We start from the raw sequence: 15989 nt of genomic DNA on the forward strand, positions 1-15989 counted from the left end.
GGGCCACCCCCCCAGCCACCCACCCGAACCGACACCGCCTCTCCCATTGGGCCCCTCCGCCCCGCCCTCACAGCCCCGCCCCCGTTGCCATGGCAACGCGCTAATCGCGATCTCCCATTGGCTGCCTCCCCCCGGGGTGGGCGGAGCCAGCGGCGGGCGGAGGGCCGGGGCAGGCAAGATGGCGGCGGCGGAGCGGAGCCGCTCCCCGCTGGGGGGCTCCCCGGTGCCGGCCTGCATCTTCGCCCCGGAGCCCGGCTCCCCGGCCGGGGGGCCCCGGCTGGCGGCCGCCGCCGCCGCTCTGCCCCTCCGCGCCTCCTCCTTCGACGCTGAGGACGGCGAGGGGCTCAACGGAGAGCCCGACGTCGACCTGACCAGTAAGGTAGGCCCCGGCGGGGGGCGGCCGCCTCGCCTCAGCGCCCCTCAGGGCCGGGATGGGTGGGGAGGAGGATGAGGAGGGTGAGGAGGGCTCGGCTCGGCCCCCCGGCGGTCCCAGCGGCTTCTCCCGCTCGGTCGGGTCCCCCCGTGCTCCCACCATCCAAATCCAACCGCACCTCCCCTGTGTTTTCCCCCCATCCCTCCTCTATCTGCTTCCATTCCAAAGCTTTGTGTTTCCTCACCCTCAGAACCGAATAAATTGTGGTGTGTGGGGCTTTGTACCTTTCTCTCCGAGGGCACGACCCAGCGCGGTGCCGTGTTGTCTTACTTTTGCGCTTTACTTCCTCGTCACAACCTGTTGGGCCGCCTGCTCGTGTCTTAATGAGCTGGACGAGGTTTTGATGCAGGACGCCGGTACCCACCTGTGCTTTGTCTTCGGTGCGGCTGATGCAGAAGAGGGCACAGAAGGACGCTGAGGGCTGTCACTGAGCCTGGACAGGCAGGAACCCGAGCGCAGCTCTGACAGAGAAGAAAGCCTGTCTCCCCCGCCTTCATTTGTATTGTCAGTCAGTCTTCTGTTCCTAAAAATCCACAGGCATCGTGGAAACAATAGGTAAGTATATAAATATTTATTTATTTATTTATTTTATCTTTATTACAATTTATTTTTCTGTACAGCAGTGTATACGCGCTGTCTTTTCCCTAAAACTTTGATTCATCCCCATTTTGTATGAGCGCTAAGACTGGGCTCTGCCCCATCTCCCCAGATGAGCCCCCTGCTGTGTGCTCAAAACAGCAGCCCCATGGGCAGCACCTAACTTAGTCTCTCCCCTTCCACCCCCCCATTTTCTCCGTCTTCCCAGTTAATTGCTGCTTGCCACTTCCTGCTTAAAACAGTGACTCTCCCTGCTGTCAGTTCGTATGCTAGCTTTCCGTCCAGGTCTGAGCCACCTCGCCACTGTGTTGCAGGCTTTTCCCCCAGTCCTCCCGCTGAGCCCAACACGCTTATTATAAGGCGTGCTCTTCTTAGAGAAGAACATTTGGGGTTCTGTTGCCAAGCACCTAACGCCTTGTCGGTTGATCAAGTGAGCAGTTCCATTCGTCAGCACAAAGACAAACTCTCAAACTAGAAAAAAGTTTTTTTATTTTTCGGTTGTTGCGAAAATAAAACAATAACCGGTTGGTCCTTTTTTTGCCCTATAGGAATTCTGAAGTTCCTGGACCCGCAGGACTCCTACCGTTAACAGCTCGATGCCTGGCAAAGTTGAAAGAAGGGAAGTGAAAAATTTTGATGCGGTGAAAACCTCTGAAAAACGAGAATACGTAGTCCAAGGAAAAGAAAAAAGTGCAGATGCCAAGATAGAGGGCTTCTCTCTGACAAGGAGTGTGCAAAGAACAGGCTCCAGCTATCCAGGAAGCTAGCTAAAGAGATCCTCAACACAGCAAATAAAGTCTTGCAGTGACCGTGGAGAAAGGCTGCAGTGAACCGATCGACTGAAACGTCCCCTGATGCTTGGGTCAACGCATGGCTGAAGCATCCGAAATGGCTGAAAAATGAAGCTGGTGCTGAAACTTGAAGAAACGGAAGCTAGTGGCCTCTACGCTGATGGCCCCTCTGTTATTTTATTGATCTTTATTCATGTAACAGCCTGATTGATAGATGTTCCTGGGACCCCGACCGCTGCTGGTGCACTGGCCTGAGTGCAGTGAGCCTGCCTGCTGTGCTTCCAGGAGTTCCTGAAAGAGCTCATGAGGCAAAACGAGCCCTGCGTGTAAACGCATAGCCCTCCGTTCTGCCCTGATCCAGCCTCTGATTCTCCTCTCAGTACACGTGCATCCCGTGGTCTCCTCTAAGAGAAGAAAAAAACAAGCAAACACCAGAACAAACGACTGATAAAGGCAAAACTCAATTCATCGCCGCACAAAAGAGGAGGACTACGTGGATTTGCAGATCAGAGCGCTTTGCAAACCGTGCCAGGTAGTTCAAAGCCGTAGGTAGGGCATGCACCCGAGCAGGCACAGGAGGGCGGTTGCCTCTCAGCTCCCTGCCCCTCGCAGACACGTTCTGAGTGACCATTAATGTTTCAGGAACGCGTTGCTTTGGCTGCCTTAAGCCATCTGATCAGCACTTGCTATCCGTGCTCCGTTTTCCCAGGTGCATGCACTGCTACGGCTTTGAAAGCTGCTTTGGTTAGGGGATTTGGGGTTCTCCTGCGCTCTAACTAATAAAAAAACCCTTCAGCACCTACGTAGCAGTAGGTGGCAGAGGTAGTTCCTGCGTGAGCGCACGTTTAGGTTGGGCACAGGTGGGTTTAGGAGAGAATGTTGGACAGGCTTCACATGGAACCATCATGAACTGCCGTAAGCCACGTGCTTTGGGAACATTTAGTACCAATTTCAGACTGGCCTGCAGGGAAATGCATCTTCCTGGGGTGATTTTGGAACGTGTCTGCCACCCCACCGATGTGGCCGCTCCGTGGAGGCCTCCACACGAGTTCTTCTTTGCCAGAAGCGGTGCTACACGCAAAGACGTTCTGGGAAAAACCCTTCCCAAAGCACTTCCTTATCTTCATTTTCCTTTCTTGCAGTCCGCTTTTTCCTTCTCTTCGTGCCGCAGTAGGGAAGGGTGAAGGAAGTTGTGGCTGTTGCAGTAACTGCAGTCAAAGCTTGTTGGGAACACAGCTGCTGGCTTGCAAAACGTAAATTTTCCAGTGTAAATGAAGTCCGAGCTCGGACAAATAACCTCGTGCAGCATCACGAGGAAATAGTTGTCGGTGAAGCTGGTCTTGAAAAACGCAATACCAGAAAGGGGTCCTTGGGAAAGACCCCTCCTCTTTCAGGAAAACACGCCGGTTGGTTGGCCCTACAACTGGAACTGGCTTTGACATCACGTTGGGTGTTTCATCTCTTTTCCAGCTGGTGATGGTGAGCCCGACTTCAGAGCAGTACGACAGTTTGCTCCGGCAGATGTCAGAGAGGATCGACGAGGGCTGCGGGGAGACCATCTATGTCATTGGGCAGGGATCAGGTGAGTGCAGCCCACTCAGGAAAACAACAAAAAAAAACCCAGGAAAATTATACAAGGACAGCCTGGTTCATCTAATGATTACTGCTGAAAGTAGTGCTGACTTCTCCAGAATAACTTGGAAACCTCTTTAAAGAACATGTGGGACTTTTTTTTATTTTTAACCCCACCAGCAACTGTCTTAGGAACGTTTTGTGTAAAATCATCCCCGTCTTTTTTTTTGGAAATGAGGCATAAATCATCTGGGAACAACAGCAGAAGATGAAGGGTATAAATAACGTAATGCCAATTTGAAGACAGACTTCCTCGATGTCTGATGAAGGCCGTGTTGTGCCTCGTTCTGGTCACTTCTCCATTGTAAATAATATTTTCACCCCACGGGGCTATGTTGGGGATGCTTCAGATGGCCAAAATACGTGCTGCTGACTTGCCTGGTAAGCACGTGCCGTGGAGAGGAAGGTTTTCCTTCTCTCAGCGTGAAGCTTTTTGATGTCACCTTTACCAGGGTGTGACCGCAGTCGTTTATTTGCCTTTGCAGATTTTAGCAGTTTAGCACAGCTTGCCTTTTTGCTCCCGTTCACAACCGGCGTATTTGCATCCCGTGCTGATAACAGGCCACTGAGCACGGCCCGGCTTTGAAATTGAGATTTCCTCTCCGACTTCTCATTTCATTTCAGGCCACCATATAGTTGAGGGAGGTGGGGATCTTTGCTGGGGATTGAGGCTATTGGAAACAGCATCTAATAGAAAAAAAAAAAATTGTATATATATATATCTTCCACTTTCTCATTCATTTTGAATGTTTATGATTCTGATCATAATTAAAATGCCGATCAGTTCGTGCAGGCTGCAGTCACTGCTCACCGAGTGGTGAGTCAGCCGTGAATATAAATGATTGCACAGCAGTGGTGTTGGTCATCCAGGTGCTACGTGTCTCTCCACCTTCGTGTCTTTGTTTGGTTTTGTTTTTTCTCTCTTTTTATCCACAGAGGAGACTCGGGCCTGAGATCTCTGCACCTTCTGAGCACCTGGCGCGCAGGGAAACAGCCACGAGCTCTGGTGGCCTTTCACGTGGCTAGGAAAAAAAAAAAAAAAAAGCCCCCTGGCTTTCTCTAGCTCTCCCCTCTTTGCTTGGGTGGGCTGCTCAGAGGCAAGAGTGCCTCCTTGTTTTTCCTGGCCTCGTGCTCGTGTCAGCATTTCTTTGGAGTGCCAGGCTGCAGGCAGCGAGGCAGGCCAAGGCCATTGTTTTAACTGGAGCGTGTGGGGGCTAAAGGAATTGCTGCACGGGCCAGATTTGCAGAAAAAGTGGACTTGGGATGTGGCTTTCATGAAGTAAGCCGATAGTTTAAATTGCTTCCACATTTTGCTGGTTAACCGTGGGGATATTTCAGTCGCAGCTTTCCTTTTGTTTATGGTTTTTCCTCTGTTGTAACGTGAGAAGAGATTTTCTGTCAGGCTGAGGGAAATGCACACAAATTACCTTCAGCTCGTGAAGTGAGGGAATTAGAAATACATTTTTCTTGCCAATCTCTTCAGTTTTTGTTTATAGTAAGAGTAAATAAGGTGAAAGAGGGTGTTTTTGTAACATTTTTTAAGGCTTAACGTGAAGACCATCCCTTTTTCTCCCCGACAAAGGACGTTTGTTCTGTTTACGTGGCTGATGTCTCCAGTCCACGTGTGGATCCTGATGGGTGTGAAAGTCCTGGGCGGATTGGAATTGCTGCTGCCTCTTGCGGGGCGGTTCTCACTGGCTGTCCTTTGTCTCCTCAACCCCACAACTAGATGGGACCGAGTACGGCCTGAGCGAGGCAGACATGGAAGCGTCCTACGCCACGTTGAAGAGCATGGCGGAGCAGATCGAGGCGGACGTCATCCTCCTGCGGGAGCACCAGGAGGCGGGGGGCAAGGTGCGGGACTACCTCGTTCGGAAACGCGTTGGTGACAACGACTTCCTGGAGGTCAGGTGAGGAGCCGGGCGGGTACAGGGTTAGGCAGCAGCCCAGCCACATTTTTACCCCGTGAGCAGGCTGCGGTGCTGAGCCAGCAACGCTGACTCCAGCCTGGGCGTTGCAGCTGCCCAACAAAGGGAGCTGAGCTTGACCCCTCCTTGCTAACGAAATCTTTTTGGTGCTGCTGCTCTCTGTTTTGTGCACGAGCTGGGAAGGTTCGCCTCTGGTTAGCTGAGGGCTGTTGTTTGGGTGACAGCTCCGTGGTTTAGGGGTCTTTTGTGTGCTTGAATCCCAGCAGGGAGCCACGTGTGCACGTGTCTGTGTGTGTGCGTATGCGCGCGCTGCTAGAATACAGAACTTTTGATTAATGTTTCCATTCTGCTCCAAGACTGTGATGATTCAAGTCGCCTTCTAATGGACATCTAATAGCTTGTGTAATTTGGCTCGAGAGCCTGCCCAGACTTGGATGGGGACGGATTTCCAACATCTGCCAACAGCCATGCTTGTCACCTTTATCAGAGGCGGGAGATTGTTGTTCCCAGAAACGGCGAAGCTCAAACAACACAAACCTTTTAGGGGAAAACCCTTTCCTACAGCAATCTCAATTTCCGTGCTCTCCCTGGCACCTGGTGCAACGTGAAAAGTACAAAAAAGGCAGAGGGATTCTAGCCCAAACCGGGATTTAGACTTTTCTTTTTGAATTGGGCCAGCAGGCCTATTTGATTGCAGAGAATGGGAGTTGGAAGAGAGGCTCTGTCTAGCACCAAGCAAATCTGGATTCAGCTCTCTGTGTTGCGAGCACCAGTAACATTTCTCTGCAGTCTTCCACATCCCAGTTATCCCATTAACTAACTAATCTCTGCTCTGTTTGTGAGGGTCTCACATTTTCAAATTTCTATTTGCAGCTTAGGGAGAAAAATCTACTTATTTACAGCAGCAGTGGCGTTTGTTTTTTTTTGTTTCTCTGTCTCTTTTTCTTCAGCTCTCAGGTTTTACCAGGCTCCTTTTTCCTCTCCCTTCCAGGGTAGCAGTGGTTGGCAACGTGGATGCGGGGAAGAGCACGTTGCTGGGTGTCCTGACCCACGGTGAACTCGACAACGGCCGAGGCTTCGCTCGCCAAAAGCTCTTCCGCCACAAGCACGAGATCGAGTCGGGCCGCACCAGCAGCGTGGGCAACGACATCCTGGGCTTCGACAGCGAGGGCAACGTGGTGAACAAGCCCGACAGCCACGGCGGCAGCTTGGAGTGGACAAAGATCTGCGAGAAATCCACCAAGGTCATTACTTTCATTGACCTGGCTGGCCATGAAAAGTACCTGAAGACCACCGTCTTCGGCATGACCGGCCATTTACCCGACTTCTGCATGCTGATGGTAGGTAGCAAGAAAAATACACGGTAGCAGCCTGAAGGGCGCTGTTCACAGCTTTGCAGCCTCAACTTTTTTCCTACTGCGAGGCCCTTGTGGGTTGTGGAGGGAGGCGGCGTCTGCCAGGGGTGGAGAGCAGCAGCCAGTGGGGGTTTTAGCCAGGATTCTGAGGCAAAGTGACCCAGGACAGTCAGTCACAGAGGTCCAAGATGCACGATTCTTGAAAATTGAAAGGTTTTGAGACTCCAGAACACCTGGTTAGAACTGGAGGAATGAGTTCTCAGTGTCCGTGAGCATTTGAAGTGAGCTGGGGCTGCTCGTACAGTCCCAGTGACACATCGGCAACCTAATCACAGCCTGCTGCCTGTCTGATGCAAGACCTTCTCTGTAGCCCAGCTCCCTGCAGGAGGAACGCTGACATCAGGGTGTTTGTCTCCCCGCTGTAGGTTGGCAGCAATGCTGGCATTGTAGGGATGACCAAGGAGCACTTGGGCCTGGCCCTTGCACTCAACGTTCCCGTCTTTGTTGTGGTGACCAAGATCGACATGTGCCCTGCCAACATCCTACAAGGTGAATCTTCCCAGCTCTCTCCAGGCGTGTTCCCTACCTCTGTGTGTGCTCTTGTCCTCCGTTTGGGTTGAGGAGTCGTTGCTGGAGGAAAGCTGCTTTGGGTTTGACTGCATCTTAAACACCTTCCAGAAATCTATCCCTACTTCCCCTGGCCTGTTTTGCAAGGCAGGTCGCTTGTAGTCAGCATTTCAAAGTTACCCAGGCTGGGGGGCTCACCTGGGCAACAACAAAAAAAAAAAGTATTTGCTGTAGGATTTTCTTTAACTCTAGGGGGAGAAGTGGTTTTGCTTTCTCTGTAGGAATTTAAACCTGGAGGGAAAGGCTGGAAATCTGCCTTCCTTCCGGCCCGCAGTTTGATTGTGATCTCTAGCTGTGGTCAGACTCATTCTCTGGCAGCAGCTAGTCGAAAGGGCAGCTCCCGGGTACGTCCTGCTCACCTGGGCACTCCTCTGCTCTGCTGCCATAACTGCAGCAGCTCCTTCCTATGTCCTCACAACCAACCAGTACGTAACCAGATCATGGCTCAAAGCAGCTGCATGAGTTGTGGTAGCAGGACTGGAGCAGACACAGGGGAGGGATGGCAATGAGCAGCAGAAGCTAGCAACTTCCATGCTCAGCAGCTGTTAAAACAGCACGTCTGACTCCAGCAATGGCCCTTTAACCTGTGCTTCACGTTTTTTCAGGTTGTGACCAGCTCTCACCTTTAACATTCTCTCCATGTGTTTCTCACGCCTTCGGGAACATGCTGTGGTTAATTGGAGTGATGTTTTTTTTTGATAAGCAGTCTTGAGGATTGGGAAATTGGGTGTTCCCAGTACCGTCCGTAGTTAGTTCATTTCTGTAAAAATGCTGGATGTTTTTCAGGTAAACAGAAGCATGCGATCAAAAGGTAACCTGAATATCTCTGTAACAGAGATTTGGCAAATAAACAAAAGGCCTGACCATAACACAGTAACTGGGGAGGAAAGAGAATGCTTGGCTCGATGAGAAGAGCTTCTCTTGGGAGAAGCCGCTCCTGTGTCATGTTCTGTTTAAATTAAATAGTCACAAGATTTGGCTCCGACGTATCTGTGAAGAGCAGATGGCATGATTAAGTGTTTGTGTTTGTACCCAAAACATTACTCTCCCATAGGCAATCATTTGTGCACAAAACACATCTAATTGGATGACAATTGCAGAATACAAATGATTTGCTCTTTTAAACCATTGTTAGCTTTTTTTTTTCTTCACCTCGTGTTGTAAGGCGCTTTGCAAAAGACTGATGCTGGTGCACCCCTGCTGGGTGTCAGATACGAGGCTTAAAAAAATAAATTAAAAACAGGCAGGAGATCAAAGTTGGGAGCCGGGAGATTTGTCCCAAAACAGTTACTTCTGGATCTGGTCCCCCTGCACCCCCCTAGCCTATGATGATGATCTTTACCCTCCTCATTCTTCTCTAACCTACAGCAGGTTGATTGCCAGCCAAAGTGTTTTGAGGTTTGTTGGGTCAAAATTGATTTCTAATCCACGTATTCTCAAATATTCCGGTTCCCGAGTGCTGACGACTTTCATTGATTGAATTCAATGTGAGGAATCCTTTGTAGGAAGGGGAAACATTTTGTAACTCATTAAAGCTATTTAACAGGCAGCTGTAAAACTTCATAGCATCGCTGCAAATGTGTGTGTCTGTTCCTGTACTGTGTCGCTTGGCAGCCGGCATGAAATGGAAGCTGGAATGGCTCCTAAGTCCCACCTTGGCTGCAGCAAACTCGTAGTGGCACTCACACACCTTCAGCCATCTCCTCCTGTCTGTTTGTGGCAAGAGTACCAGTCTCCCTTCGGGAAACCGAACAAAAGCGATTTGTAAAGGCGGGAGCTGCTGCCCTAACAATATTCGTTTCACCCTTTAAGAAACCCTGAAGCTGTTACAGCGACTGCTGAAGTCCCCAGGGTGCAGGAAGATCCCCGTGCTGGTTCAGAGCAAGGATGATGTCATTGTAACAGCCTCCAACTTCAGCTCAGAGAGGTAACGGGAGCAGAGGAGAGCCGTTTCTCTTTCGGTCCTATTTGGAGACTGGGTGAGAAGATTCAGAGAGAGAGCCCCATTGTCTAGCTGTGTTCAGGTTGTATTTGCCATGTGGTGTGTCGATTCCCCGAGAGTGTGTTCTGAGCTGGACCTGCTTGTGTTCCCCTCTGAGGCAGAAAGGAGAGGCTGCTGCTGGGCAGCCTGCAGAAGATGGCAGGGCACGCTCAGCTTCCTTCAGTCCCGGAACCTTACACCTTTTCCCGACTGTCATTAGAAGACAGAGACAATGCTGCAGGGTTTCAGACGTGGGGTGTTGTGCATCCGACTGCTTGCCAGGCTCTCCCTTCCTAGCACTGTCCATTGAATGCAGTCCGAGATTTTTGGATGTCTTCCTAGACGTGGAATCCCAGGCAGGGAAGCGAACTGACTCCGTTTTCATCCATTTTCCTTTACAGGATGTGCCCGATTTTCCAGATTTCAAACGTCACTGGGGAGAACCTAGATTTGCTGAAGATGTTTCTCAATCTCTTGTCTCCACGGACCAGTTACAGGGAAGAAGAACCAGCAGAATTCCAGATAGACGATACTTACTCTGTCCCGGTAAGGGCCCTGGCATTTTAGGAATTTTCCCCTGTGTTTTAGGTTGAAGAGGGCGTCTTCCTTAGAGAGGGGGATGTTCCAGAGCTCACCTGCTAGTGTGGTTGAGTAAACCCGCCTGCTGTTGTTTCCTTTTGGGTACAGGGTGTAGGAACGGTTGTGTCTGGGACGACCCTGAGAGGCCTAATCAAGCTGAATGACACCCTGCTGCTGGGGCCCGATCCTCTTGGCAACTTCCTCCCTATCGCTGTCAAGTCCATCCACCGCAAGAGAATGCCGGTCAAAGAAGTGCGGGGAGGCCAGACTGCCTCCTTCGCCTTGAAAAAGGTGAGAAGAGCTGCCCTGCACACCCAGAGCAGGAGCTGCCCTTCTGCTGCTATCGGTCTGCTTCTGCAAACCTCAGCTACCTCATTTCACAGCACGGTAAAATCCCATAGAACCCCTGTGGGTCCCGTGTCCTGGTTGTTCCGCCGAACAGGTGCCAGGTAAGAGCAGCGAGACCCAGGGTAAGGAGGAATAGCACTGGAGATGTGTAACAAAGCCAGGAAAGTCTGTGCTGCAGCAGCAGGAGTGTCCAAATTCCAGCTGAACTAGATTTTTGCAGCCTTTGCGCCCCGTTGTTGCTTCCTGCTGAACAGCTATGGCTTTGCCTTTTGGTGGCCATGAGTTAGGATCTGCGAAATCCCTCAGGATCCTGCTGGATGCAGTCAGCCAGAGAAGCAGATTTTCTTCCCTGGAGGATCACGCTAAAGTTTTTCTGTGTCACTGCTTTTCAGATCAAGCGTTCTTCCATCCGGAAAGGGATGGTAATGGTGTCACCCCGCCTGAATCCACAAGCGTCCTGGGAGTTTGAAGCAGAGATTCTGGTGCTCCATCACCCCACCACCATCAGCCCGCGGTACCAGGCCATGGGTATGTGTCACGGCGGTGTCTCCTCTTTGTTTCCCAGCAGTAATACTTTACATCCGCTCTAGGCAAAGGTCTTTTCGCTCCCGATGGCTCTGTCAAGCTGAATGTAAGCCATGGTGCTTGTTTTAATGGTCCCAGCAGTCCGTGAGAGAGAGGGGAGGAATTCTACAGAGAAAAGGAGTGAGGAGAAATAGGTAAAAAGGAGATTTGGGGCTCTGAGTGTACTTGTAGCCTGCCCCAGCCACATTTCCACAGTGGAAAGATTCTTAAGCTTCCAGTGCAGAGAGACTCGTTTTGGGTCCTGCCGTCTAGCTCAGCCTCTTGGTGTGTAGGATTCTGGTAAGGGGGCTCCAGAAAAGTCTCTGTTTGCAGGTAACTGTTGTAGCTTGTGTGTATTTCCTTTTGGAGGACTGAACAAAGCCTGACCCGTGTAGTCTGTGGCTCATGCAGTCGATTTTTACACTTCAAACACTGCACCGTTAGCTGTAAAGTCGCAGGAGCCGCCTTAGATGTCTGCCTGAAGCTCATTCCGCTAACGGCACCGGCTGCTGACAGCCTTTGTGCATTCCACCCGCAGTGCATTGCGGCAGCATCCGTCAGACGGCCACGATCCTCAGCATGGACAAGGACTGCCTGCGGACGGGGGACAAAGCCACGGTGCACTTTCGCTTCATCAAAACCCCGGAGTACTTGCATATAGACCAGCGGCTGGTCTTCCGGGAAGGCCGCACCAAAGCTGTGGGTACCATCACTAAGGTAAAGGCTGAAGAGTCCAGCTTTTTTTTTTTTTTTTTTTTAAATTTTTGCCCATTAGCTGCTTTTAGCACTGAGAAGCCAGCGGGAGAATGGAGGGAGCAGCCCGTCCTTCAGCCCTGCCACGGGTTGCAGCTGACCGGCGTGCTTTGCTCTCTGGTGGGTCTTGGCTGGTGCAAATGAGGGAAGGAGAAGGTAGGGGGTGACCCAGATGCCTCTGACTTTTAAGACCTGGTCTTTGATAGCTCAGAGCCACTTTAAATCCCGTAGGGGTTCTTGAGGGCAACTCAGGGTTGCTTTGAACAGCTGCTGCCTGCGTTCTTCTGCCGATGGACGTCGGTGTCGGCTGTCCAAAGGCTGTTAAAAAGCACCACCGAGCCCTGCCAGGTGGGCCTGGCTGTTTTACCGTTGCTTTTGCCCTCTCCCTTTGTAACCGCGCAGTTACTCCAGACCACCAATAACTCGCCGATGAACTCCAAGCCCCAGCAGATCAAGATGCAGTCGACAAAGAAGGGAGCTGTGACGAAACGAGAGGAGGGTGTTCCCCCGCTCGGGATGGCAGCTGGGGGCCCACCGGCAGGGGATGAAGCCCCCTCGATGGCCGCGGCACCGCCAACACCCACTGCCCTGCAGCCATCGGTGAGTGAGGGAAAGAGCATCTCTGGTAGCTGTTTGCAGTTCAGGTTGGACCTCAGGAGAAGGAAAGTTGGCCAAGGAGAAGGAAAGGCCTTTCATTTCTAGACAGATGAGGCCAAGTTTTGTCGGTTAAGACTTCCCATCTCAGCTTGTCTGACACCCCCCTGTTCTCGTGTGAAAGGAACGGAAATTCCATTAACTGCGAGCTTTGGGCAGCTATTTATCAGCTTCATCGCGTGGATTTCCTTTTACTGTACTTATCTAGAAAACAAAAGCTCCCGAAACTGAAAGTGTCAAGACAGTGGGTCAGCATTCTTCCTTTTAACTGTTGGAGTTGCCATTGGTCAGGTCTCAGCCTCTTGAGCCGTGCTGGCTGCTGAAAGAGGGCTGCTGGCAGAGGTTCTTCCCTGCACAGACACTTGTTGTTCCTTCCTGAGCCCTCATCTCCTCCTTGTCTTTGCCGTGGAGCCATCGTGGTTATAAGAAAGGCTCCTCCTAGCTTCATTTTTGTCCCTTCCCCTGAGAGTCCGCGTTGCTTTTGCTCTTGCTTATCTTTGTCTCTCTCTCCTTGCTGCTTCCCCTCAGCCTGCTCTGGATGAAGAGCCCCACGTCCGTGAGGGCAATAAGGTATCTGGCTGCTTGAAAAGAGAACCCTGGGTTTGCCGGCTGGATTTGGGGTCACGGTAGCAAGAGAAGGCCGGGAGGGGGGTTCAGATCAGTCACAGCTTCCACCCCAGGGTCCGGCTGTGTGTGTTGAACTCTGTCTGTGCTGATATTTCTGCGCACTGAGGCGCCTCTTCTTGTTTTGCAGTCCAAAGCTGGAGGAGGAGGAGGACGGCGCCGTGGAGGTCAGCGCCATAAAGTGAAGTCTCAGGGAGCCTGCGTGACTCCTGCCAGTGGCTGCTGAATTTCCTGCTCCTCCTGCTGCTGAGGAATTCCTCCCCTTCCCTTCAGTTCTTATCCAAAAGATCCAGAGCAGCTTCAACCAAAATCCATCCCAGCTGATCGGCTGCAGAAGAATCTTCCCTCCTCCCCAGAGGAAAGGACGGCGAGGAGCATAACTTATAAGCTAATGAAGGTGATGAGACATAGAACTGAGTAACTGACACCTTCCTCCTCCCCCCTGTCGACACATTTTTGTACATCATGGGCTTAGTTTTTATTCTTATTAGTTTTTATTATATTTTGTGTGCATGAAGATGAGAGGAGACTCTGGATAGAAGCAAGAAGAGCCAGTTAGCTGCCTCCCTCCTCCCTCACCCCCTTCTGTCTCCAGGACCTGCTGCTCTCTCCCACACGCTGTCTCAGGCCCAGGGGCTGTCAAACACCTGAAATTTCGGACTTGCAGAGGTTAAAACAACATTGTTTAGGGTGGCTCCCTATGGCGTTGGTTCCTCACCGCTGCGGCCACGTGCCAGATAGGTTTCTGGGTTCTCCCCCCTCTAAAGCTACTTGTCAGCGGGTTTAATTTCACGTTGTAGTGACGTTTTGAAGGAGATGAGGGTAAGAAAATGCGTTAGTTGGAGGTCTTAAGGGGGAAGCAACTTGAAAATCAGTTCTTGATCTTAGGTTGAGGAATCCTATACAAAAAAATCTCCTCCTCAAATAACGTTAGTAGCAGTGAAGACTTTAATTAGGGCCGGAATTAAACGGGCAGTGTGGTTTGCCCGTCCTGTTCCCCTTCCCATCTGCTCGGTGCGTTTTGGAGCACTTCTCAACTTGCCTCTCCAGGCTGTGGCAGCTCAGTCAGCAGTATTAAGAACATCGTGCAGGAACGCTCGGTCCGTCCCCTGAGCCAGAGAAAGAACCTTCTCACCTCGACGGGCAGAGAGCACGGGTGGGAACGTACCTCGGGAACAGAGACACCAGGCAAACCTCACCTCCCCTTGATTTTCTTTACTCCGGGATTTCCCAAACGTTTTTTTTTTAAGTCACTGGCCCAAAACTTTGCCACGACGGAGGTGATTGGGATTGTCTTCTGCCCTCTTTGGCCAAGAGGGCCGCGATGAATTCGCAGCAAATGTACAGAAGTGCTTTCAGGTTCGGAAGCACGTGGTAATTTTTCTGACTTTCTTTTTGACGTGGTGAATCCTGGCTTCAGGAAGGCCCTGGGAGGACGCAATGAATTAGCAGCATCATGATTTTTAACCCCGGGCTGTGTGATTTGAACGACTCCCCGTTTGTTCCGATTTCTTTTCCTCCGACCCTGCCTCTCCGCTCGGCTCCCCGGAGGACAGGAGTTACACGCTGGGAGCATGTGAGCTTCTCCAGGGCAGATTTGGTTTTACCAGCACTCCAAAAGCCTCGGAGGTGAGGGATTGGGATCAGAGCCGAGCGTACTTTGCCTTAGAGACTGGCAGCCTGAGCAGGGGTGGCAGCGGGGTCAGACAGACAGTCCCTTCCAAGCTACGTGCCTAAACACCAGCGCTCTCCCGGAGAGGGGGGAACCATAGGCGGCTACGACACCAATAGCACCCGCATTGTGAGGGGGTGTGAAGTGTGGCTAAGCAAGGGCACGCGAGGGCCCCTTGCCTTTCTGTCCCGGCCCTGTGGCGGCATCAAACTGCATCTGATTTCACCGCCCTCCGCTCCCCAGGGGAGCTGGGGGGGGGGTTCCCCGGCGGTTTTCTCTTCCTCCATTCCTTGTGCTCCACACGAAGGAGACTGCCGAGACTGGAAGAGGGTTGGCTTCAGTTCAGGCGAAGGAGGCGGTGCGATCTCTCTTTTTTTTGTGACCAGCATTCAAAGATCACTCGGGCTGGCGTGATCTATAAAATAAATTTTAAAGAAGGTTTGTTCCGAGTTCGTTTCGGTCTTGTCGCTTTTTGTCCCTCCGGAAAAGCGCTGCTCGCGGAGCCACGCTCCCTGTGGCTCTGTGCTGTAGGACCCGCCAGGGCTTGGTGTTGGCCTTTTCCTGCTTTCTTTGCTTGATCTCAGGTTCACCAAGGCTTCTGCTCCGCACGGCCCTTTTGGCACACAGGTGAGTGTGGCTTGGAGACAGCCCTGGCTCCTGGAGGTGCTGCTGGAGCTGTGCTCTGCCCTCTGCCTGTCTTCATCCCCAGCCCTTCAACCCCGTCCCGTTCCCCATTTATCCCCCGGGGCAGTTTGAGGCCCTGAGGTGGCCTTGGTGTGCGCCTGCCTCTGCTCCCTGCTGCTCGGGCAGCTGCAGGGAAGCACAACAAGTGCCCAGCTCAGCAATTCCTGCTGGGCAGGCTCTGCCCTCGTGCCAAAGCCTCCCCTCAACCCCAGCTCAGCTCTGCTTCGTGGCACGGAGAGCCAAGGCAGGCACGGTGCCAGCTGTGACACAGCCCGGGTCTGCGAAATAACCCAACAACTCTCGGTAGTTTTGATATAATTTATTTGTCTTGGTCTTCTTTTCTTCTTCTTTCTTTGCATAGGCATAAATTACAATCTCGATTAAAAAAGAACATGGACAAAAACAGTGCAGCATTTGCAACAGGCTACAGCATCAAGTACAGATTCATCAGCATCTGCCTGCACCCAGCCGGCTACGCAGGGCTGATTCGTAACACTGGTGGAGGGCAAACCCGGAACGAGGGAGGGTGAAGGAGGAAAATGGAGTGAAAAGGGAGTAAATTGGGCAAGTCTGCTCTGCCAGCTGCCTCTTCTTCCTCCTGCTGCATCGGCAGGAGGGATAAATGTGCCCAGGTGCCCTTGTGGAAGAAGCTGCAGGCGAGGCAGCCAGAAGGGAGGTAAGAAAAGGCTCTCCAGCCCTGTGCCTCCTCCAACAGATGGATAACTGTAAGCAAAGGGCAGAGCTTTCCCCTTCCCCTCTCTGTTTCT

General features: G+C 51.9%; 1 protein-coding gene across 2 annotated transcripts; it reads left to right on the plus strand.

The window, feature by feature from the left end:
* The first annotated feature begins 169 nt into the window (after window positions 1–169).
* On the plus strand, window positions 170–14981 carry GTPBP1 (GTP binding protein 1). Of its 2 annotated transcripts, XM_082784651.1 has the most exons (13): window positions 170–379; window positions 3292–3403; window positions 5183–5363; window positions 6373–6721; window positions 7162–7285; window positions 9176–9290; window positions 9746–9890; window positions 10032–10214; window positions 10664–10799; window positions 11374–11552; window positions 11991–12188; window positions 12771–12812; window positions 12997–14981. In XM_082784651.1, the coding sequence occupies exons 1-13, from the start codon at window positions 179–181 to the stop codon at window positions 13090–13092; spliced, it is 2061 nt and encodes a 686-aa protein (XP_082640777.1). In that variant the 5' UTR covers window positions 170–178; the 3' UTR covers window positions 13093–14981. The 2 variants fall into 2 exon arrangements, with proteins under 2 accessions (XP_082640777.1, XP_082640778.1); XM_082784652.1 differs by lacking the exon at window positions 12771–12812 and having other exon boundaries at window positions 173–379.
* The last annotated feature ends 1008 nt before the right edge of the window (window positions 14982–15989 follow it).

The sequence above is a fragment of the Aythya marila genome (genome assembly GCF_965140915.1).
Source record: "Aythya marila genome assembly, chromosome: 1".
NCBI lineage: Eukaryota > Metazoa > Chordata > Aves > Anseriformes > Anatidae > Aythya > Aythya marila.

Bases quoted from the DNA above. Each gene is read 5' to 3' on its own strand.
- GTPBP1 (XM_082784651.1), top strand. From the start codon at position 179: ATGGCGGCGGCGGAGCGGAGCCGCTCCCCGCTGGGGGGCTCCCCGGTG. The intron at 380-3,291 runs GTAGGCCCCGGC...TCTCTTTTCCAG, and splicing joins ACGTCGACCTGACCAGTAAG to CTGGTGATGGTGAGCCCGAC. The intron at 9,291-9,745 runs GTAACGGGAGCA...TTTCCTTTACAG, and splicing joins TCCAACTTCAGCTCAGAGAG to GATGTGCCCGATTTTCCAGA.